This window comes from Orussus abietinus, unplaced genomic scaffold (assembly GCF_000612105.2).
Source record: "Orussus abietinus isolate OABI.00-Male unplaced genomic scaffold, Oabi_2.0 scaffold29, whole genome shotgun sequence".
In the NCBI taxonomy this organism is placed as follows: Eukaryota; Metazoa; Arthropoda; class Insecta; order Hymenoptera; family Orussidae; genus Orussus; species Orussus abietinus.
The window spans coordinates 1,027,588-1,050,227 of record NW_019395567.1 but is presented as its reverse complement, the minus strand read 5'-3'; the positions used below and the strand labels follow the sequence as shown (position 1 = coordinate 1,050,227).

Below are 22,640 nucleotides of genomic sequence, written 5' to 3'. Positions count from 1 at the left end.
TTTCAACGTCATTTCCATTGTGACCAAAGATTAACCACGCACACGGAGAAAAATGTATGGCAAAATCCCTACTGTACAACAGGTTCGATATGCAGTTTTAAACAATCCGCAGTTAGTACTGGACGAACCTTGCCACTGCCCCGTTAAAACAGTGCGCTGTCGATACGAAGTTACCCAAAAGACCATTTCAACAATCGGTTCAAGTAAAAGCATCTCTAAAGCAGTGTAATAGATGCAACGGAGCAATAACCAACATTCTTCCGTAGAAGCCTGACATAAAAGTGAGTCGAAGGGTTCGACATCAAAGGGAGACTTTGTGCCATACAAGCTTCCGTCCCAAGATTTTTGGTTTCCTCCGTGCAGGGAAATGCGACAACTAGTGCCACATTCTAAGTTACACGTTTCCGCCACTCCTTTAAAAGAACAAGAGGAAAGAACAAAAAAAAAGGAAGAAGTTACACAAGAGAAGTAGTTTCTAAGGTACTCTTAACGGCGAGTGTTACTCTTAAACAGCGAATGTAGCTCACCCTTTAATCTACATCTGAGATCAAGTCAACGTCTTTGTACTTCGTAGGTTTTAATTCAACGTTTCCCTCAATCGAAATTCGACCCTCAGGTGTCGAGTAGCTCGTCGACCCTCCGCGACGAAAGAACATCCGCACGTGGGCGCTAGAAAAGAAGTTAGGTGTCACGTGTCGACCGAAAATCTCGCTAGAGGCGCGCCAATCGTTTATCCTCGACAGGAGCTCCTTTCTCTATCCCGCTACCTCGTCAAGGAAGTTTCTGGATCGACGAGAGTCTTCTTTTCCACAGTTGAGGCGATTTTCGTAGCCGAGACCTGTGTCACCGCGAAACAACCTGTAGCCCGGCCTTCGCTTGAATAATTAATTTAAACATTCATTTCTCTCTAAATTTCCTGTGCCCACGTCTCATGCCGAGCAACGAGCGCTTCTTTTTAAAATTCTTACAGTATTTCTTTTAACTTAACGACAATGAGAAGAGGTGAACTTCTCTTAGAAATGTTTTTCGTAGAACTTGTAGGGATTTAGGGGAGAATATTCAGAGGTCGGACAAGGAAGCGTCTTCTGCCTCGACCCCAAATTTTTCCACCATTTTACGACACGAATACGCGAAACACTGACTCGACATTGCGTCACGCGTAAAACACGCTCGAAAAAAGGTACTCCGCATCCTTTTTCATTCCTAAATCACGCAGAATATTAATTTAATACAAAGTAATTTAAAAACTACCGCTCGTACGTTTTACGGGACGCTTATTGGCGATCCAAGATGGCGGCCATGCGTTTCCCCACTTCTCCACTTAATAATTCGCATATCCTCTAATTTATCATCCTTCAGCTCGGAAAATTTTTCCCTCTATTCGTTCGACGTGAGATTTTCGATTTTCGCAACATTCCTCAAACTGTATGAGCGGTAATATCAGAATTAAATTCGTAAAAAGATCAGATTAGGTCGCGCGCATCGCGAGCGATGAACGCATATCGACAAGTTTTCAGAGTGTTTCTGGGGTCTCAGGAGACAGAAGAAATGGTAATTAAGGAGTCTAAATCCCCCCAGTTCTACGGATACGTTAAACCGCCGTTGGATAAGAAAATTAACGAGTCGAGTGCTCGTCGAGAGGCGCCGTGGAAAAGAGCAGGAAGAGCCAAGCAGTTTGAACGATCACGCGCGTCCTTTCGTTGCCTGGGACCGACAACTCCCCGACAAACAGAGTCCCTTTACAATAGACAAAAGTCACTCCTTTAAACGCGTTACATCTCCTGTGTGCGAACGTACGGGCGCGAGACCTCGAGAAATTGACAGAAACCGACATAACCTCTAAGCCCCGAGAAATACAGGACGCTAACCGGGATTCGCGCGCAAACTCGATCGAAAATCAGATATCAATTCGATCGCCGATTTGATCGTAGAGTAATTAAAGGCGTCACACCACGACGAAGGTATGAAGAAAACCGGGTTTAAAAAGAAGAAAAAGAAAAAGAAAAATCCTCGGATGAGTTTCGCACCAAGTGCATACTAAAATACGTATATAATTTTCTACAGGACCACCAGCCGGTAAAATTGATCGTAACGTGAAAAAAAAAAAATGTTTAATTTATTTCCTTTATAGAGAAAAAGACTGGCAAACGTGTTAATGATGTTCAGACGCTCATCGTGGTGTAACACCTTCAGGGCAGGAGCCCTCGACGAATTTTCCTGCGATCGCCTCGCGGCTCTCCGTGTCTATTAACATGCAAGTCTTAACATTCGAGGATCTCTAATCTCGATTCGAGGAGCCGCGGCGGTCGCGCTCGCCATGCCTTCGCAAATAAATAAATAAAGTGGGCGTACGGTTATCACCTAGTAACAGTTAAATCACAATCTATGCATTATCAGATACTATCAGACCTCTCCCCTGATACGGATCTCTCTCTCCAGGCAAGACAGAAGCGATAAGCCTCGCGAGTCGGTCGAGATTTCCCTTCCGACCTCTTTTCTCATTCGATTTTCACTTCGCCCTCTTCGGTTATTGTTTTCTTTTTTTGTCAACCCTTAAACGGAAATCGCAGACGCGACTCCTCCATTGTGGCGATTATCGTCGCCCTCCATTTTTCCTCAATTTTTTTGAGAAACTATCTCCCGACGAGGTGTCATTAATTATCGACTATTGATCCAAAAATTGAACGCACAAATTAACCCTTAGAATTTCAAAGCCGTGTAAACCAAAGAAATGTACAAGATACACGTAACGAAAAAAAAAAAAAGAACGAGTGGACTTCATTTCTTCCCCGGAAATTCCCGAGTAGTTTCCACTTTCCCGATGTTTCTTCCCCAAACATTTTTTTTTATAACAATTCAAAACAATTATCTCTCTAGACCAGTAATTACCTCCCGAGTGCGGAACTAAAGTACAATGGCGGACATGAATGCCTCCCCTGCAGATACGGCATCGCTTGTGCAGGATGGGTGGGCATTGATGTCTCCCAGTGTACACACGATATAAAAAAAAAAAAATTGGATCTACACATAAAACACAAAGGAAGTCGACAATTCCCCGGACAAGGGAGTTTCTCAAAAAGAAAAAGGAAGGAAAAAAAAACGAATGGAAGCAAAACTAAACGGAGGAGTATTAACACCGATAAATAATTAAAAAAAAAAACGGGGCGAAAATCGGCGGAAACTGAACAACGGGGATTCACTCTCTCCCTCTCTTTCTCTCTCTCTCTCGAAACGTAAACGTCACATACATACACGGAGAATAATTGGAACTAGTGTCTATAAATAAAGATAATAAAAACCGACAGTGTCTTTTGCCGTGGGCTGTTCCGATAATTGTAAGGATGCAATTGGGTGTGCATGCGTAGCGGATGGCAGGCAGGATGCGATGTTCGATTATCGATCTAGTGGCCGATCGGCGGATCGATCGATTGGTAATCAAGCGGTGCGTTGCAGTCGAAAGTTGATCGTCTGTGATTCGGTTTAGCTCTGATTGGCCCGCCATCAGTCAAGTCTCAAAGTCACAAGTACGTCGACTCCCCTGTAAGCAGACCTAATGTCAGATACCTGATAAGGTGTCGTGTACTTGCGCGTACACTGTTAAAAATCTCTGTAAATGTTTCTCACAATTTGTTTCTCTTCCTTACTTTCCCCCGTAAATCGGTACGCAAAGTAAATACAATTGCAAATCTCTGTGCGACGATTTTCACTCGAATCGACGTAAGCAAAAAAAAATTCATCGAGCCAAAGAAATATCGCACCAATTTAAAAAACAATTATTTCACTCGAACTCAAATAAATTATCGTAATTCCGGAGAGGTACGTCGCATCCTATTTATTCGAGTTTATTCCTTGAATTAAATTATTCCTTCAATTAAACAAGACGCATGGACGTACGATGCGAGTCTTGAATTTTGTCCCGATTTCTGAGGAATTATTTAAACCAGCTTGTATAATTAAAAACCACGTAAACAAGTCTACTAGTGTATTTCCCGAGTCTATTACGGTTCTTTTTAACAGTGTATGTGATAAGGTACAACGGGTACTTGCGCCTGTGATAAGGAGCACGTGCGAGGCTTGCGGTATCGCTGCGTCGAAATTTGCATATATTTCTTTTTTGTCATTCTTATTCTGGATTGTCAATCAAAAATAAACTGACAAAAAGAATTTTTCACGCGTTATACATTACTCGTACATACGTTGTTATCGAGTCGAGAGATTAGAACCCTGCAAAATTTCTTCTCGATAATTGCAAAATCGAAAAATTAAAAAGAGTCCCGTTAATCTTTTTATCAGAATAACATTTGGATACCGAAAAATTACGTTTCGAGATACCGCATGCCTCGCGCTAAGAGTCACACCGGATTTTTCTCTATTTGTCCTTTTTCTATGACCAAACTGCGGTGTCACAAATGATACAAACACAAGTACAATTAGCGCGAATGGTACATTGCGCCAAGTGCATATATTTCCTTGGCACGCATTGCACATTCTTGCGAATTACGGGACGTAATTAATTAATCCGGGGGTGTTGCTGCGGCGCGACTCGGGAATAAAAATTAATAACGAATACTTGAGACAGTAAAATGCGCTGGAAGAATTAAACGGGAATTAATGGGCAGCAGGAACACCCCTTTAATTAAATAAACAATAACATAAATAGTCTGAAACGGCAGGAGGTATAAAGAGGAGAATTAGTAGGTAGAGTCGAGTTAAATCAGCCAAAGTCCAAAGTGAAACTGCATGCACACCTCTACTGGAAATGCATCTGCAAGCGACGTCGTTATGCACTCGTTAAATAATAGATCTCACCCTGGGATTACCTTCGGTAATTAACGTTAATAACTCCTGCGGAATTGAAACGTGATTAGTGTTAGTACGTGTAAAAAAAAAAAAGCGGAACGCAAACTCTTATTTCCCGAAAACGCGAAATTCCACTCTTAAGAGCCTGAACATACGCTTCAACAATGATCCTCGTTAGTCATTGCTTATTGTTGTTAATAAACAATATCGAGTAAAAGGAGGGAAAATATAAAAAAGAAATGCAAGTCGAGGTAGAAGTTCTTCGAGGCCGTCTCATGATCGTTCAAACTCTGACTGACTCGGTCGATTTTCCATTTGTTTACAGAAATTCTTGTTAAATTAATGCTCGGCTAATTTGTCACCTTTGTGGTCATGCTTCAACGAGACGTCTTCCGGCGTCCCGACTTTAATTTAAACGCAAAGAAATGTGTAACGATAAATCCGACAATTACAGGACGCGATTTGCAGAGATCGGCAGCGGCAACAATGGTGAAATTTAAATAATTAATTAAAGGAAGTTTCTCTTCGTATCAACCTGGGAAGGTAACACAACTTGAGGTCATTTCACGTGTCCTAACAAAGTATCCCCAAAGACGTTTTGTTGGAGAAGAAAAGAAAAGAAGTATCATAAAACAGTGGTTGATGAAAATTCGCACGCAACGACAAAACTCGACACGCCATGTATTAAAGTACTTTTTATTTTTAGGCTCTGCGGAAACGCTCCGTGACAAAAGGTGTTAATGGCGAGGAGAATCGTCCCATCGACAGGGCGATAAGTTACAAAGGGTACAACGATCTTCAAGGGAGAACCGGAGGGGGGAAAAAAAAGAAAAGAGAGGGAGAATTCGTCCTCGACGTGCAAACTCGAAAAGCGGATCTGCGTTTGCAAAATCATCGAGACGTCGTCCCATAATTGAATGCGATTTTTCCTTACCATCGAAAGTAAGAAAAATTCGCATTTTATCTTTCGCGACCTCCGACAATACACGCAGAAAAAATAAAGAAAAGGGAATCAGGTTCACCAACCCTGAATCGCCAGTTTTTATTTAACGTTAAAACAAACATTCCGGACAAGTGAATCAAATTTTAATCGCACTTGACTGCTCCCCGTTTTAGTTGAATCGATTTATTCATTTCAGTCGGTATAATAAGCATACTTTTTACGAACGAAGAACAAATTTCGCCTGATTCGACCGAATGTTTTTCTGCGTGTAGAAAAATCATCTCCCAGGGGACCCTTAACGACATATCGTACATTGCTCCTGGCGACCTTTACACCTTTATACCTCTAATTACGCGTTATCCTTACACAGACTGCGTAGTAACATTTATTCCTCGGTATCTATTGCATATCCATGACGTGAGAGAAAGAGAGAACCATTAATAACCTAGCAACATTTAGGTACTTCGATACTGTAAACCCCCACTTTGCGAACGTTCTCCTAATTGTTCCTCCACCTGGACATTGTTTATCGAGCATTCCATCTTTTAATTCCTACTTGAAGTGAAACCTCTTCAGCCAAGGTACTGTAATTTCAATTACTCCTCAAGGCCACGCGGAATTCCCCGCCAAAAAAGAGACATTATTAATTAATGAGGCTTCCTCTTCAGGGCTACACTGTTAAAAATATCCCAAAGATTCATACAGGTTTAATTCATACATGATATTCCAATAAATGTATAAATCTGAACCGTCGGTACTGAATTAGCATACATTTATAATAAATCCCTAGATAATTGTCTAATTTTCCTTAATAACGAAATCTTCCACACTCTGGCGTTAAGAAGTTTCACTTTAAAGTCGTTTAAACGCTAGAAATTCCTTTTAATTTCCATTTCTCCCTTTGATTCCGATCATCAAACGAAAAGTCAAGGTGACTTTCGCTCCCCTCGTTTCCAATGAGAGAAAAAAAAAGAAGAAGAATTCATCGAACCAAAGAAATACTTACGTCAATTCGAGAGATAATTATTCGACTCGAACTCAATTAAATACTCGCAATTCCGTAGAAAGGTTGCATCCCATTTATTCGAGTTTATTTCAGCGCTATAATCTATCTTCGAATTAACGAAATTTTTCCCTTTGGTTCGACGAGATCTTTTTTTTTCTTTCAGTCCAGGGATTTCGTCCCTTTCCTTCGACCCTGGCCAGCGATGTGTCTTCCGAATAGGACCGCTCTATTGCGGAAAAAACGATCGCCGGTGTCAAAGAAGAGTCGAGGGATTCAAATTTCGCGCCATTCCTCTTCAGCTCGAGCGACGCCCTTTCGACGTCGGCAAGTTGTTAACAACAATGGACTTGATCGCGTGTCGAGTGAATTATATCCCTATCATAAGACTGTAAAAGTGTCGCGAGAACTGTACGACAACAATCGCCGTTAATAATGTACAATGACGATCAATCGTGATCAATAAACTATACAATATCGATAATCAATGGCAGCCTATATGCGTAGTCGCGGCTAAAAGCTCGTTCCTCGTCCCTCGGACAGCGTTTTTACAATGTGACTTAATCCGAAGCTCCGTGTCGAAAGTTGGTCTGCGAAAAGAAACGAGAGAAAAGAAAAAAAATTTGACTTCGCTACTCGAATCGCATGTATATATATATATTTTTTTTTAATAACAATTTTCCACCAGGAATCCGAGTTGCAAAGTAAACTTCCCCGCTGAGACAAACGAGAAACAATGGTCACTCAACCAATGAAATGAGTTTCTCGCTCAAAAATGTATTTGGCTCGAAACTCTACCGAGTTTCTTGATATCTCCTCGAACAGTACACTGGGAGACATCAATGCCCTCCCATCCTGCACAGGCGATGACGTATCTGCAGGGGAGGCATTCATGTCCGCCATTGTACCAAATTTGATATTTTTATTCAAAGAATAATTCTTTCGCTTGAATTAACTCAAATTCTCATGATCCCGAAGAAACATCCAGTGTTATTCCAGTTTGAGGGAAATAATTATTCCTCGAGCCAACGAAATATTTCTTAGGTACCGTTCGAGGATATATTTTTTCGGTTCGACGAGATTTCCTTCCCATTGTCACGAACACGAGCTTAACGTCGACTTTTAACCCTAATTACACTCTTTAACGCGCAGAGGCCGAATTTTGAGGAAAAGAAAAAGAAAGAAAGAAAGAACAAAAACTGAAGATAAAAGAAAGAAGCAGTCCGACGTTATCGTCATCACTTGCGTTTTATTGTTAAGGACATTAATGTTAAGTAGAAAAAAAGAAAAAAGGAAAGAAAATTAGAGTAAGAAGAATGCCGACGTTCGACGTTTCCCGACGAGAGATTTGACGTCGGTATATATAAAAATATATAAATATACACGTGTGTTTATATATTTATATGTACTCTTATATATACGTACGCTGGGAAACATTACAAACGTGAGGCTTGCGATGTCTCGATTAATGACAAAGAAACAAAGACAAGAAAAAAAACAAGAAACAGGCGGCCAATAGTCGGTGCCGTTCTCTTCCTAGCCGTATTATTGACTTACAATTTATTCCTTACGAAAATAGTCTTGCTTTCTGTATAGTGTATTTCTCTCTCTTCCCAACACATAATATATAAAAATGTGTCCTCGCATATATATATATATATCATAGCCGACCTCCTCTAGTGTCAACCGCGACCCTCCTGGATTTTGAGGTTAGGGGACCTCGAAATCCCGCGCAATTTTTTGAAACGCCTCGGTGCCTCCCTCGCTGGGTAAAACTGACGAGTACAATATCAAGCGTAACATAAACAATAATTGTATTCACATTATGTCAGACACCGCGTCAAGATCGATGGGTAAAAGAGGGGAGGAAAAGAAAAGAAAAAGGAAAAAAGAAAGAAAGAAAGAAAACGAGAGTCGCGTGGTGGAAATGAACGGGGGGCCTCAGAAGCCACTTCCCTTAAGGCGATGTGAAAGTGGCGTAAAAAATTTCGTTAATGAAACTTTCCTCCTAACTGGGGGTACCGAGTCGGTCTAAACTTCACAATACAAACATGGAGGGTATAAGGAAGGTCCTGAACCTAATGAAATTTCAATTAATTTTTTTTTTACAAAATTTCTTACATGAAATGAAATTTCACGAGTATCGGGACCTTCCCTGTAGCCTGCACGTTAACGTTGTAAAGTTAGAAACGATTCGGCGCGTCCAATTAGAAGAAAAGTTCATGAACAAATGACACTTCAGATGGCACTTTCGCACCCCCTTAAAGACTATATATAAGGGACTAAGAGCGGTAAAAATGAGGCAGGAGTTCGAGCTCTCGATTATGAAAAAAAGAAAGAAAAGAAAAGTAAAGAAACAGTGGGGCGCCTTAAACAGTAAGATCTAAGAACAATGTCCCTCCGCACAGTTTGTCCGAAATGTTGGGGCGTCGATTCGCGTACAAAATACAATATACACGTGCTTATCAAACGATCGGCGAATTTCGCGTCTTCCTCGCGTCTACTCCCTAAACTCCCTATAAAAATACTAAGGCCTAGGGCGCGCTCGACTCTCTCTCTCCCATGGAGCACGGAGAATCCGGAATTGGAGAGTGTCCACCAGATGGGAGAATCGCCGGCGCGTCCACGTTATGTAACGAAACGTACGATATTGCATGCAGAATTGCGCAAAGCACATGACGCGAGACGAGAGGCGCCCAGAGAGAAGAGAAAGAGAGAGAGAGAAGTGTAAAACGGAAGGACACGCGGACCCATCAAATCGACAATAAAAAGGACAAAAGCAAGGTGCGAGAAAGAAGAGCCACTCTTCCTCTCCCTTAATATTAAGGTGCTATGAAAGTGGCATCTTAGGGGTCAGTCGTTCATGAAACTTTTCTCCGAATTGGGTGTACCCAATCTCTTTCAAATTTTACCGCATTAATAAGGAGACCCTAAGGCAGGTCCTGAAACTCGGGAAATTTCATTTGTCATTAAAATTCTTGAAAATAGGTATGAACGAATTATCTTGAAATTGAAATTTCATGGGTTTCAGGACCTCCCTTGTGGCTTCCATGTTCACATTGTCAAGTTTTAGACGATATGGCGCACTCGGTTCGGAGAAGAGTTTCATAAATGAGACCCCTTCACGCCGCTTTCACATCCCCTTAAGGCGATATAAAAGTGCACCAAGGGGTCCAGATTATGAAGCTTTTCGGGTGGTAGCTAAAGAGCTCGGTTAAACCGCACATACCACGAATCGGTACGATTTACCCTCACTTATATGGCGACTTCTATACATATATTAAAAAAAAAAGAAAACTGGATTTAAATTTAAGCATTGAAAAAATCGCCGCGACCCGAGGTAAAAAAAAGTCTTCTCTCCCGGTATCACTTTCCAAACCCATTCGCCACAGTCCAATCGTTAGGGGTCCACGCATCCCTCGTCCACATTCCCACCCGCCTGATAAGATTAAAATAAAAAAAAAAAAAAAAGAAGGAAAGAATCGATCCGCAATTTCGGTCAGTCGAATCGACGCCGAGTCGAAAATTCGCATTTCTTCTCTGGCTGCTCTCGAGGTCGAGGTCGGCGATTTCTTCGTCCTCCCTTTCGCGCGTCCTTCCCTTCGTCGGTGCGGAAATAAAATCGCATCTCGCCGATATCCTCGACGAGAGGTGACAATAGTTACGTCGGTATAAAATATGGCTCGAATGGAGAGGAGAAAAAAATATAAAAAAAAATAATATAGAAAAAGAGAGAGAGAGAGAAAAAGAGGAAGGGAACGAGTGAAAAGAAGGAGAGCGAAAGGGTCGTCGGGGATTATTTATCCGCGGATGTCGGGTCCACACCTCGGCAAGCTAGAATGTCAATGACACCGGAGTTCGAAGGCGAATGACGATGGCTGATGGGCTCACAAAACATCAATCATCCCTCCGTCCGACAGAAGGCGGTACCGGCCGACACGTTGATCCAAATCCACTGCTGACCAACAGACACATAGAGACATCTTGGTCAGTCACTAGGTCAATGATCGTCGACCAGGATATGTGGCGATACATCCGAAGGGACCGCCTCGTCCTGACTCAATCCCGAACGCCGACTTCGACTCTCCTCGACGTTAACTTCTTCATTTTCACGAATCGCTATGTCTTGCATGCCTAAAGAATAAAATGGAAACAGAAGGGAAAAAAAAAAAGTAAAAAAAAATGCGGCCAGTTGCGGCGATGAAAAAAAAGAAAAAAAAGAAAAAGGCCAAGTAATTCAAGATAAACGAAGTACCTCCGATTTTCCTAGGCTCGCTGGAAATCAAGATTCATTTCTTTCTTTCTTTTTTTTCTTTCGGCGCGAAATCGCACATATCCTGATCTTAACGGCGTTAAATGCTAAGTAATTGCAATCGTCGATGAAGCGAATCAATACCGACGTTTAGAGTATTAATCGGGGATCTCTGAGAGATAGAGAGAGAAAGAGAGAAAGAGGTGTCACCTGGAATTTATTATTTCTTTTTTAATCACTTTTAGCGAGGCAATTTTCCACGGAATATTGTCAGAGCTTGGAAAGGGTCTGCATTTGTTTATGAAAAGAACTCACGGTCTGAGTTAAATCTATTGTCACGGGATTTTGAGCGTATGAAAATGATTTATATTAATTTCTCTATCAAAAGAACATTCCGAATTGGGCCCTAACGATTCATCTCAATTTCTTTTTCTTCTTTATCGTGATTTCACGAATTGACTTCCCTTTCGGACGCGGCAACAATCCGTGCTTTTTTTTTTATTAAAAAAAGGAGTCTCCTTTGTGCAAAGATTTGGATGACGTGAGGGGCAACTTTGGAACGTTCCCACGCACCCACCCACACACACACACACATCATGCGACTGCAACAGTGCGTTACAAATTGACACAGAAGATACACATAAAACCCACTGCACTACATGACAAGGAGCACTCGAAAACGAGACATAAAAATCATATAAAACCTCGCTAACGAATCCGAGTTTCGCATTTCCCACCGCCGACCAGTGGGTCGATTTGAACACTCTTTTGCCAAAAATACATTTAATCTTCCATAATATACTTTACATCGTAGTAATCCAAAACACTAAATGTCCAACGTTGATCTCGAAGACTAAAAAAAAAAGAAAAAAATACGGCGTATCGATAATAATTTTCATAGCCTGATAACAAAAATCAAACGACGTGAGGTTACATCACGGAAGGAATTTGCAAAATAGAAAAATTACACGTGGTGAATCTCGATATCATTTCTGGAAACGATATGCGCAATATGACGTACACTTTTTGACAAAAGAGAATATCTACATCGACCCCCCTGTGTGGGTCGATAGGAAGAAAAGCGCACACGTACACACACACCAGTCAGGAATTAATCCATTAAAAGATACAATAAACGTTCGCCTGTGCTCGACTACTCGCGTAGGCATGCTACGATGCAGACGATAAACTAATGATATGCATACGATAAACTAATTCAGGTATCCTAGGGGCTACGTGTGTTTCCTAACGTGTTAAAGAGCCGAGGGAGAAGATCCATCGCGGATTCTAAGGAGAGAGAAGATTAAACTGGAGAACACCACAAGGAGTGCCATTAATGTAATTACAACATGTGTATATATATATAATCTTAATACCAGGATATCGATATTACAGAAGTACAATCATAACATAGCATTACACTTAGAAATCATCGTAACGTACTCGCAATTATCGCAGCTATGATGACGGTAGAGCGGTAACGATACGGAGCGGTAGGTATTAGTAGCTGTAGCGGTAATCGTATATAAGTATGATAATATCACAAAAAATAATTATACAATAGTAATCGTCATTGTACGTAGACTCTGCACGATCCTCTCGTATACCGGCCTCGAAACAGTGTGTGTGTGTGTATAAATTAATAACATGCACTTCCTCGAAATCTCGGTGAAAAAAAAAAAAAAAAAACCGGCCGAGCATCCATACTCGGCCATCAGACTTGCGCGTGTAAACGTGTCGTTCGAAATTGCCGGATTTCCTCTTAAAAACCAAAAAAAAAAAAAAACGAGAAAATAAATCACCCAAAAAATCGAACCCGGAGCCCTCGCAAAATGTGGGTACACAATTTTCGAGATACTTCCTTTCAATTGTTATATTTTATAATATTTCATTTGTATGCGTGCACAAATTTGCCCTGATAAAGAAAAATTTCCATCGAGCGAAAGAATTATTTCCTTGAATAATACCAAAGAGGCGTCTTATTAATTCGAAGATTAATTATCCGACTCAAGTGGGCTCGAATAAATTTGATGCAACGTTTCCTCGGAACCGTGACAATTTATATATCATTTTAATTCGAGTGAAATCATTATTCTCCGAATTAACAGAATGTTTTTTCGGTACTATTGACAGAAATACTTCTTTGGTTTAATGATTGCGCGTTTTTCTATCTCGGTGTACTTGGCGCGAAACTCAGGCGCGTACCTTCGTGCCCTTTACGGTTCATCGATCTCAATTAGTATTCATCTTCCGGATGATTTATAGATACGATACACATATCAACAATTTAATAGAAAATTCGAGCTCGGCCCAATTGTCAATAGTGATTTTTTAGTGGAAACCTCGCTAGGGGAGTAAAGAAACCCGGCAATCTCGAACTCCCGCGATATGTAACTTCCGAAGCAAGCAGTGAATGAATCGAATTCGTCTACTTAGGGGGAGAAAAAAAAAGAAGAAGAAGAAGGGAGGAGAAGGAAATACGAACTTCTTACAGGTACTTTATTTACCACTAAAGCATTAGACACCCATGCAGTCTACAATAAAACGTAAGAAAGAGGTAATTAAAAATGCTCGTTAACCGTCCTCGCGGGCGCGAATATCGCGGAATTTCCATGAGAATTCTGATAAAGAGAAAGAAAGAAAAAAAAAAACGAGAGAGAAGAAGAAGAAGAACGCGGACGTTCGTCGGACGACGTCTCTTAACATTCGGCTACCTACGATTTAATTATTCAGTTAATTATTATCATATATCATTACCAATACGTCAACAGAAATTCACTAACTGCCCTACGTATTTACAAACTTCACATATGTATATATATATATATCTATCCGCATCTTTACAATGCTAGCTTCGGGAATACAGTCCTTTTGCGACAATCGTCGCTCCTCGACCGATTATTGTCCAAAAACCACACGAAATCCTCAACATCGTAACTTGTACACCACAAGAACATACAATCGGCATCGATAACTTGTTTAATGTCAACATATCGCGTACCACATGTATATTAGACCGTTGTCTAGTATACTGTCACACGTTTATCAAACGGATAACTTGTACATATATATATATATAAAAAAAGAAAAAAGAAAAAGGGGACAAATGGATCACCTTCTTCCCTAACTTCAACTCTGTACACGTCGTTTACAAACGAATCGTCGTGACGAGTTATCGCGACGAATTATCGTAGCAAGCGCACTTTACAATTACAAGTGGATGTTAATCCCCTTTCCTCGAGACACTGCAGGTAATTCGATTTGTACTTCTAAAAGGTGTATACACGCCCCTCCGACATGTACACTCGTCTATTGTCAGGTTCACCGTAAGTCGGGAACAATTGGCGACGGCCAATTGTTTCAGAGAATTACCTAAGGACACCGTTCTTTTTTTTTTTTTCCTTTTCTTTTTAACTCTAATTCAGTCGTCACCTCGATTATCGACCCCGGAGCAATTAGAATCTTTTTCCCTTCCGATTATTCCGCGCTAACCTAACCGCGTATATTTAAACTTAACGATCGTTACACGTTAAATCGGTTACAACTAAAAGTAACCTCGCTGGATATACAGATTTAAATTAAATTACACGTTAAAAGAAACAAAACAAAGAAATTGCGCTGCGGACTTTACCAATCCTATTTTTCTTTTCTTTCCCCTCCTTTTTAGATCATTAATCGCTTGCTCCGTTTATCGCGATTATTAATATAGATTATATCCCGTATGAAATTTCTCGTCGATTACATGCATTATCACGCTCGAGAATATCTCGAAATTTTCGGGAGTACCTTTCAGGCGAGAATTCAATTTCACGACCGCTTATATGAAACTGAAATCACCGCTCGAAGTGAACATTAACCCTGGATATTAATTTCCCCGTTTATAACAAAATTCACGGCGTAGCGCGTGACACTCGTGAAAAAAAAAAAAAAAAGAAGAATATACGAAAAAATCGTTTTAAATCGCGATTAAAAAAGAAGGAAAAAAAAAAAAGGAAGGAAAGAAAATCAGAGCACGGTATCCAGCCGGATTCCTCGGTAACGGATGAGCATCCGTAATTCATGTAATTCCTCGAGTTTTCGTTCGCCAATTGGCATCCAATTAATTGTCAATTAATCTCCCAGTCGTTTAACGAGGGTTCGATGAGGGAATAAAATAGTACGAAGCGTTTCGTTAATTTTAAGAGCGCGGACAAGTGTCCGGCCTTGGTAAAGAAAAAGAAAAAAAAGAAAAAAAAAAGATCTTAGACTAGGCCGAATAAATCAACTTCCTTGACAGACTAAATCGTCGGTATCTAGGATAACTGGCAACAATTTTTACAAAACATTCCCGATAGGGTCCAGTGGAGCAATGTATTTATACTAATTTCCCTCTCGGTAGCAATTAACGTATCTAACGATAGCCCTACCTGTTTTACGTCACTGCCTCTGTATCTCTTAAAAAAATAAAAAATAAAAAAATAAAGAAAAAAAACGGCGATAATCGTTTCCCCCAAAAACTCGAACGTCGTCCAGATGCTTCGACGAAGTCGTGAAAAGGAAAGTCAAAAATGGGGGGGAAGAAAAAAAAGAGTCTTACTAAAGGGAATTCGAGACCAGCCAGGCTGTGCTACGAGAAGGCTGCCGATCCTTAAGTACAGGAGACGAAAAATCGGTCAGCCCGAAGAGGCGGAAAATGGTGAAAAATCGCGCGGAAAGAAGAAAAAAAAAAAAAAACTCGCGAACACTCGAAGAGACACTCGGAGAGACTCGCGAGATAAATCAACGCTAGTGAGAAATACAATATATACACGTCACGGGCAAAGTAATAAATAAACGGGCATCGTTCACGACGAAGAAAATCGGGCAATGTAGGGGAAAAAAAGAAATAAATGAAAAAGAAATAGACGTTCACTATGACAATCTATCCACGTATTAATATTAAAAGTGCAGTAGAATTAAATCGAATGGTCCCGCAAATTCATGCGGTTTCCTATTAATTATATTTAATGTCAAAGGATATTCCATTTTAAGAAGTGAAAATTCAATATCATTAGTCAACAATAGTGCGGGAGGACTTGTTCATAAATTCTACCCGTTATCAGTTGGCATGTATACATGTGAGAAAATTGTTAATACTTAACGGCACGAACTCACGGGCCAACCCCAACATCCAATGGCAGGGACTTCAAGGCAATCAAAGGTAAAGTACCTTTATCAACCCTTTGACTGTGATAATCGCTTCGAGTTTCCCACAGCCAAGGGGTCAACGTCCAATACCGCTGACAAACCAAAGTCTAATAAATTCCAAAATGTCCCTAAAATTGCCCGATTTCGTCGGCCACTGTCCACAATACCCAGGCACTACAACAATGTACTATTTATCACTCTGCTCGCAACCTGTCCCAAGTGGATAAGAACAACGTAGCACAGGGACCCGATTCTCGAGTTCATAACATCACGTTCGCATGCGAGATCGACAATTCCCTCCACGACATCGAAAGGTTGACCAATTACGCGACTTCGCAGCAATGCGAGAACCGTCATGCTAGTCTAGAAACTTTCGCATGCAAAAATGGAGTTTGGTACAGGACCTCGCAGCACTGGGCAAAATTTCCATGCAAGTCTGAAGAGAAAAATTCCCACGATCAATTTCCATGTGCGAAATCGACCGTTCCGTCCGCGACTTCGAAGGGTCGACCGATGTGCGCTTCTTCGCAAACAGTGCGAAATCATTAATGCGAATCCACTGGTACGTGAGAAAAATCCGCCATGAATTTGAGAATCGGGTCCCTGGAGGACCTCGGGTCCTTAAGTACCGGAGGCAAGGTAGTCCCTGTTCACGAGTCGAGGGTGGCCGAGCGCACGAAGGTGGAGGATCGTTTGACGGTGGCCTCCCGGTGGCTACTCCTACCTTTGTTGGCGCGCGCGAGCAACCCCTTCGAGGTCTCCCTGAGGCTAGCTCTATGCTGGGTATTGGTATGTGCATGACTACTGCTGTGCAAGAGAGGATAGCGACTCGCCACCAGAGATGCAGAGGACTCACCGGATTCCCAGCCGTCCTCGTCGCCGGTGGTGTCGCATTCGCTGCTGTCGGCGTCGCTCGACTCGCTGGGGGTCTCCTGGCCTCCCATCCCGATTTGGACGCCCTCGCCCGCCCTGGCGACGCCGCCCGGCACCGAGGGCGATATGCTGCCGCCGACCCCGTGCATGAACAAACTAACCTGGAACCGAGAAGACCTTATAATCGGGATGCCAAGAGCTATTTTATCCTTCCTGAGAACATATTAAGGTGACACGAAAGTGGGGACAAAGAGGTCTCGTCTATGAAACCCTTCTCCGGACTAGATCTACTGAATTGTTTCAAACTTGACAACATAAACACGGAGGGTATAAGGAAGGTACCGATGCCCGTGAGTTACCGACTTTTAAAAAATTTCTTTAGACATTTTAAACATTTCTTATGAAACTTGAAATTTCCCAAGTTTCAGGACCTTCCTCGTACCCTCCATATTCACGTTGGAAAGTTTCAAACGATTCGGTACGCTTAGGTTGGGGAAAAGTTTCATGAACGATCGACCCCTTGAATGCCGCTTTTACGTCCCCTTAAATAGACCGTCGCCGTCGGTTTCATGCGAGGAGAAAGAGAAAACACCTCCTTTCTTTCGATCGGTTCTATCGAACTTATACTAGGGTTCGGATCCAATGTCCGGGACGCCGAGGTTGGGAACGAGAGTGGCTACCTTAAAGTCGGCGCTGTAAAGCTTGTGATTTTTGTCCTTGTGCGCGTCGTCCAGACCACCTTTGTCTATACGTAAAACCAGGGTAGGCGGGATCGGGCCTAGGCTCGCCAAAGATCCCGTCCTCGGCTTCGTGTGCGACGTCATCATCGGGAGCTCCATCGCGGTCCCGTCGCAGCTTAACGCCCTCGTCGACCGTTCTACCGGCAACTCGCCATTATCGCATTCTGTCGCCACGTGGTCTCTCACGAAGAACGTGTTGAACCAGAGATGAAACATCTTCTCCTGAAGAAGGAATAAAATCGTACCAGTGACTAGAGGCTATCCAGCGATGGAATCACGGGGTTTAATTTATTATCAACTCACTTTTCGCTTCATTTTCGGCCTGTTGAAGAAATCAAGTCGGATGTCGCCCGTTAGGGGGATGCTGTGCTCCAGAGGGATGCAGATCGAGTGCATGCCTTTTCGCACCTCGTACTCTTCCGACGTGAATATCCTCTTGTTGGATTCGGATATCACAAAATGCACGTCTGAAAATCCAGAAAGCATGGGGTTCAAAATTGCGGGAATCTCGCCAATATAGAATTTACGTAGGCAAGGTTAAGGTGATGCGAAAGTGCGGCACCGAGGATCTCGTTTAGGAAATTTTTTTCTCTTAACTGGGTGTATCGAATCGTTTCGATGTTTACAACGTGAATACGTCCTGACACCCATGAAATTTGAATTGTTTAAAAATATGTTTACAGATGTTTTAAAAAATCATCTATTAAAAATGAAATTTCATGTGGATTAGGATCTTCCTTATATCCTCCATATTCACGTAGTGAAATTTGAAACGACTATAAACTAACCGACTGGTATTTTTCGTGAATACCTAGTTTCTTCGTATCGTACTCTTAATTGACATAATTGACTTAATGTTAGTCGCTTCTAGGATACCGATTGGGAATCCTCATAGACCGCGATTTCCTCACCTTACACGTCAATATTCAATATGGCTAACATGACTATTTCATCCTTACTCTGTTAAAATTGAATTTTATGTATAAATAGGATACAAATTCAAAATTCTGACTTACATCCTTGACCCCCATTGAAAATGGGGACTGGGTCTAGTTGGAGTTTCCTCAAAATTAGGGTGACGGGTTGGTAATTGAGCCCTTCTTGAACGAGAGTGGCGTAATAACCGACGTACCTCCTTTGCGAAGGTATCGTCACTCCTTTCCTGCTCAAACGAGAAACAGGAAGGCATTGGTAAATTATTAGATCAAACTTAGATGCACAAAATTTAAGCTCGTGGAATGGATTCATCGATCCCCAAGAATCTTTCGATACTTGGAGAGCGATTCCAAAAATTGCTGTATACCTGTCGTGCGTTCTTTTCGTTCCGTAGAAGTTCAGAGCATCCGCAGCCGTGGCAAATTGCTTGCTGTGTAGCAGATAGCAGCATATCATGACACCAGTCCGACCTTTACCTGCTTTACAGTGGACCACTGCTACGTTCTCTCTGTGTTGCGTTAACCACGAATGAACATCCTCACAAAAGGGTTTAATCTGCTCCAACATCGGTGGGTTGTGATCATCGAAGGCATACGTCGCTACTCTTTGCTTAAATTTCTTAAAATCGTAAGATCTCTCCGAACAGCTAAACACAAGACGATTCGAGCCATGAGAAGTCGCTCAACGATTATTTTACATTCGGAGATTAAGGAGATGAACAATTGTACTCACAGGTTGTAAATTTTGTAATGATCCTTATGTTTGGATTCTAACAATTTAACAACGTCATCAATATGATTTCTGTACACGCCTTCCAGCTTCTCTGCCGGAAATCCCATTGCTATCAAATTATCTCTTATATCTGTGTCGTTACAAGAGAAACGTTAAAGAAAATAACAATCGTGCAGACATACATTGGCAAGATAATTTTCAGGGAGATCTTCTCTCCCCATCGCCCGTAACTATAATATTTTTGGTTAAAGCAAAATACTCCTATGCAATAAAGGATACACGTGAGATCCAGATCAAACCCATCCTCTGTGAATCGTTTGCGTCGTTTACTGACTAGCCCCTTTATGGGGTTTGTCATTTTCATATTACTGATAGTATTGGCCATACTCGGCTGGCTATGCCTTAGCTCGCCAACCCCACCTCCAACCAGTCTTCCAACTCTTTCTCCGCTGTCGCCTTCTTCTCTTTCCACGCTACTTTCTTCGGCGCCTTTAACCTAAAAGGAGCAAACTCATGTACTCGGATAAATTCCAGCCATAGAAACGATCATCCGATGAGTAGTTCACAGAGATCGAACAAAGGTAGTATCGCTGGTAAGATATTTTTTAACGATAGAAATATTTATACTCCTATCGCACCTGTGGCTCGCCAGCCGTCGTTTCAGACGAGCCCAGTTCTGGTCCTCTTTGTTCCTCCAGACAAACATGGAGGGGTGTTACAGACGCAGAGATATGCTCAGAGATCTTGTTATTCAGACGACTGCTCGTGGGTCTCCTGCAGGAAAAGCATATACCCATCAATTCGCAAAGCATAGGTCCTGCGCAAGAGCCATCCCATGGAAAATCTCTTGCTCTTTCCCTCTATCTCTCTCTTCCTCCACCCGCCGACACTAGCCAGGCGCGTACATAACTTGGTTCTAACTTCATTACCACTACCACCACCTCGACACAACTACCGAAACACACCATTTCACACAGGCAACGATTTAACAAGTTTCCGCAATGGCACACAATACATCGTGTAAATCGACACCGTCCAGTGTTTCTTTACCGGCGTAACATTTTACTTAACGCACGTCGCACTCGTAGTCTGCAGTTCTCGTGCGACCAGTGATCCACACAAACTAATCCCTGCGAAAACTGTCCACATTTTCTTCAAACATACTCTTTATGCTCGTTCCGGCACGACATTAATGCTTACTCCTGAAAGACAATTTCCTCCTTTAATGAGAACCAAGAAGTGCTCCTTTGCCGAGTCCTACCAACTAAGCCAAGCACAACAATCGAGAACATACAAACACCGTCCCTCGTTAAATCAAACCCGAAAACCCACGTTTGCCCTTGAATTTAGGTCAAACGATCCCAGCACACCCTGATACACCCCGCACCTTCCCTCGATTCCCCTGAGCCCGTTAAATTTCTTCCCGACCAGGATTTCAAAGTACTCCTTCTCCGGCGAAGTAAAGCATCCGCAGTCACTACATTCCGAAGGTTCCATTCTCCCCATACGCTATGCAACTCTAAAACTCAACCCAAACGAACTATAGCCACAAAATCCCTCTCCACTAATTCCCAAAAGTCGGTTAAAATACCATTTCAAGAATCCCGTACAGTCGGTGTTCGACCCTCCCCACAGCATGCGTAAACCACAGATACCCCGAAGAGTCATACCTCAAGCGAAACCGAAGAATCGTTGCGTAGTTTCGAGAGAAGGTTCGAACGTAGTCAGGCAAGGGTCCTAAAAGCAGGCGAGAAGCGAATTCGCAAAGCGGTCCGAAAGCAATCGCGCACCGCGGCAGGTGCGATCTAGGTTAAGCGTCTCGGGGCCCGAGCGGTGCGCCCTAACCCCCAAAATTCCGGCGGCGCTCGAGCTCGCAGCCCGCTGGCGGGTCGGCGGTCCTCGCTCGCTCTTTCCCGTCCTCGCAGAAGCCGGATCGGTCGCGCACTCACCAGCAATGCATCGGAGCGTGCCGTGGTCGCGCGTCTCGTGTCCCGGTGCCTCGGCGTGTAGTCTGTGGCGGTGCGACGCCCCGGCGGACGCCTAGCATCGCCGCGCTCGGGCCCTCTCGTCCCCGTAGCCTCGCATCCTCCTGGCGCTCGCGGGACGGGTCGGGAGAGGGAAAAGTCACGCTTAATTAGCCAACGGAAGTGGCCCTCCTGGCGTCCATGTCGCGCGGCGCGCTCTCTCACCACCGCTCGCGAGACCGCTCAACACCGCCGAGTCCGCGGCCGACTCGCGCGCCGACGAGGCGACGGTCGCACTGCGCGTGCGCGACCGCTCCGTCTCTCTTGCTCGGTCGCGCGCCGCTATCGCTCGGTCGCACTCTCCGGCACCGGCGATACCACGGCACTGCGACCGACCGCGACGACCGCCTCTCTTTTTCTCTCTCGGACCTCACCAAGGGCCGAGCATCTCGTCACCCGGCCCGACTCTCCGCGACCTGGCGATGGCTCCTCCCCCAGGAATCGTGCCCCCGAGAACGTTCGACCCACCGGCGGTCCCTGGGCATCACAACGGAGGGTGCGGGCTTTGTCCTGCTGCGGGATTCATTTCCGGAAACTGGCGCTGCCGAAAGGGGCGCCGCGCAAGCGCCCTAACCTTGCGGCCGAGCCGCGAACCAAGCCCGTGCGCTCGGTAACGGAGAGGTTAGGTTACTTCGTTTCGGTTACCGTGTAACCTCGTGATTTGTTATCGAGAGTCGGTAAGTTCGATTTCTGCGGCCACCGATTCCAATAAGAGATGAATTGGGAGATTGCTCACAAACTGGGTCGCGCGATGGTGTTCTGTGCTGCCCTCGGTGGAGAATGCGGGCAGCTCGTGTACTTACCACTTGATACCCTAATGGCGGCCCAACCCAAATGGCAAATGCGCGTCATGCGCGATCATGGACCCTACTCGTGAGCAATGTCTCAACTCGGGCCAGTTCGGGCTGCCGCGCACGCTTGTATGTAAATAAGTCGGTCGCTCTCTCCCTGTCGATTCAAGCCGAGACCGCTAGATTTGTTTACAGGGAAAAATACCGGTAACTTTCCGGTATTTTATGAATCATCGATCTTGACATAATATACCGCATTTAGAACTCTAAAGCTGTAACGAGAAGTCTTTCTAATATGGATTTATTGCCACCTGCGGTTTCGAATCGGTACAATTATTAAACACGACAATCTAACATGGTTTAAGTGAAAAAATTTTATC

General features: G+C 43.2%; 1 protein-coding gene across 8 annotated transcripts; it reads right to left on the bottom strand.

Moving 5' to 3' along the window:
- Window positions 1–551: 551 nt before the first annotated feature.
- LOC105700733 (phosphatidylinositol 3,4,5-trisphosphate 3-phosphatase and dual-specificity protein phosphatase PTEN) lies at window positions 552–21,971 on the bottom strand. 8 transcript variants are annotated; one of them, XM_012426913.2, is made up of 10 exons: window positions 21,395–21,971; window positions 20,084–20,219; window positions 19,725–19,941; window positions 19,446–19,575; window positions 19,081–19,359; window positions 18,794–18,939; window positions 18,081–18,244; window positions 17,718–17,999; window positions 17,021–17,198; window positions 552–669 (listed from the first exon to the last, which is right to left on the bottom strand). In XM_012426913.2, the coding sequence occupies exons 1-10, from the start codon at window positions 21,490–21,492 to the stop codon at window positions 578–580; spliced, it is 1,722 nt and encodes a 573-aa protein (XP_012282336.1). In that variant the 5' UTR covers window positions 21,493–21,971; the 3' UTR covers window positions 552–577. The 8 variants fall into 8 exon arrangements, with proteins under 8 accessions (XP_012282336.1, XP_012282344.1, XP_012282359.1 ...); XM_012426921.1 differs by lacking the exon at window positions 552–669 and adding an exon at window positions 1,763–7,336; XM_012426936.1 differs by lacking the exon at window positions 552–669 and adding an exon at window positions 1,763–3,538.
- Between the last annotated feature and the right edge of the window lie 669 nt (window positions 21,972–22,640).

Coding starts and splice junctions, on each gene's coding strand:
- LOC105700733 (XM_012426881.2), bottom strand. CDS start 21,492: ATGCTAGGCGTCCGCCGGGGCGTCGCACCGCCACAGACTACACGCCGA. Junction 19,360..19,445: donor CATTACAAAATTTACAACCT/GTGAGTACAATT, acceptor TCTTGTGTTTAG/CTGTTCGGAGAGATCTTACG. Junction 18,940..19,080: donor ACGAAAAGAACGCACGACAG/GTATACAGCAAT, acceptor TCGTTTGAGCAG/GAAAGGAGTGACGATACCTT.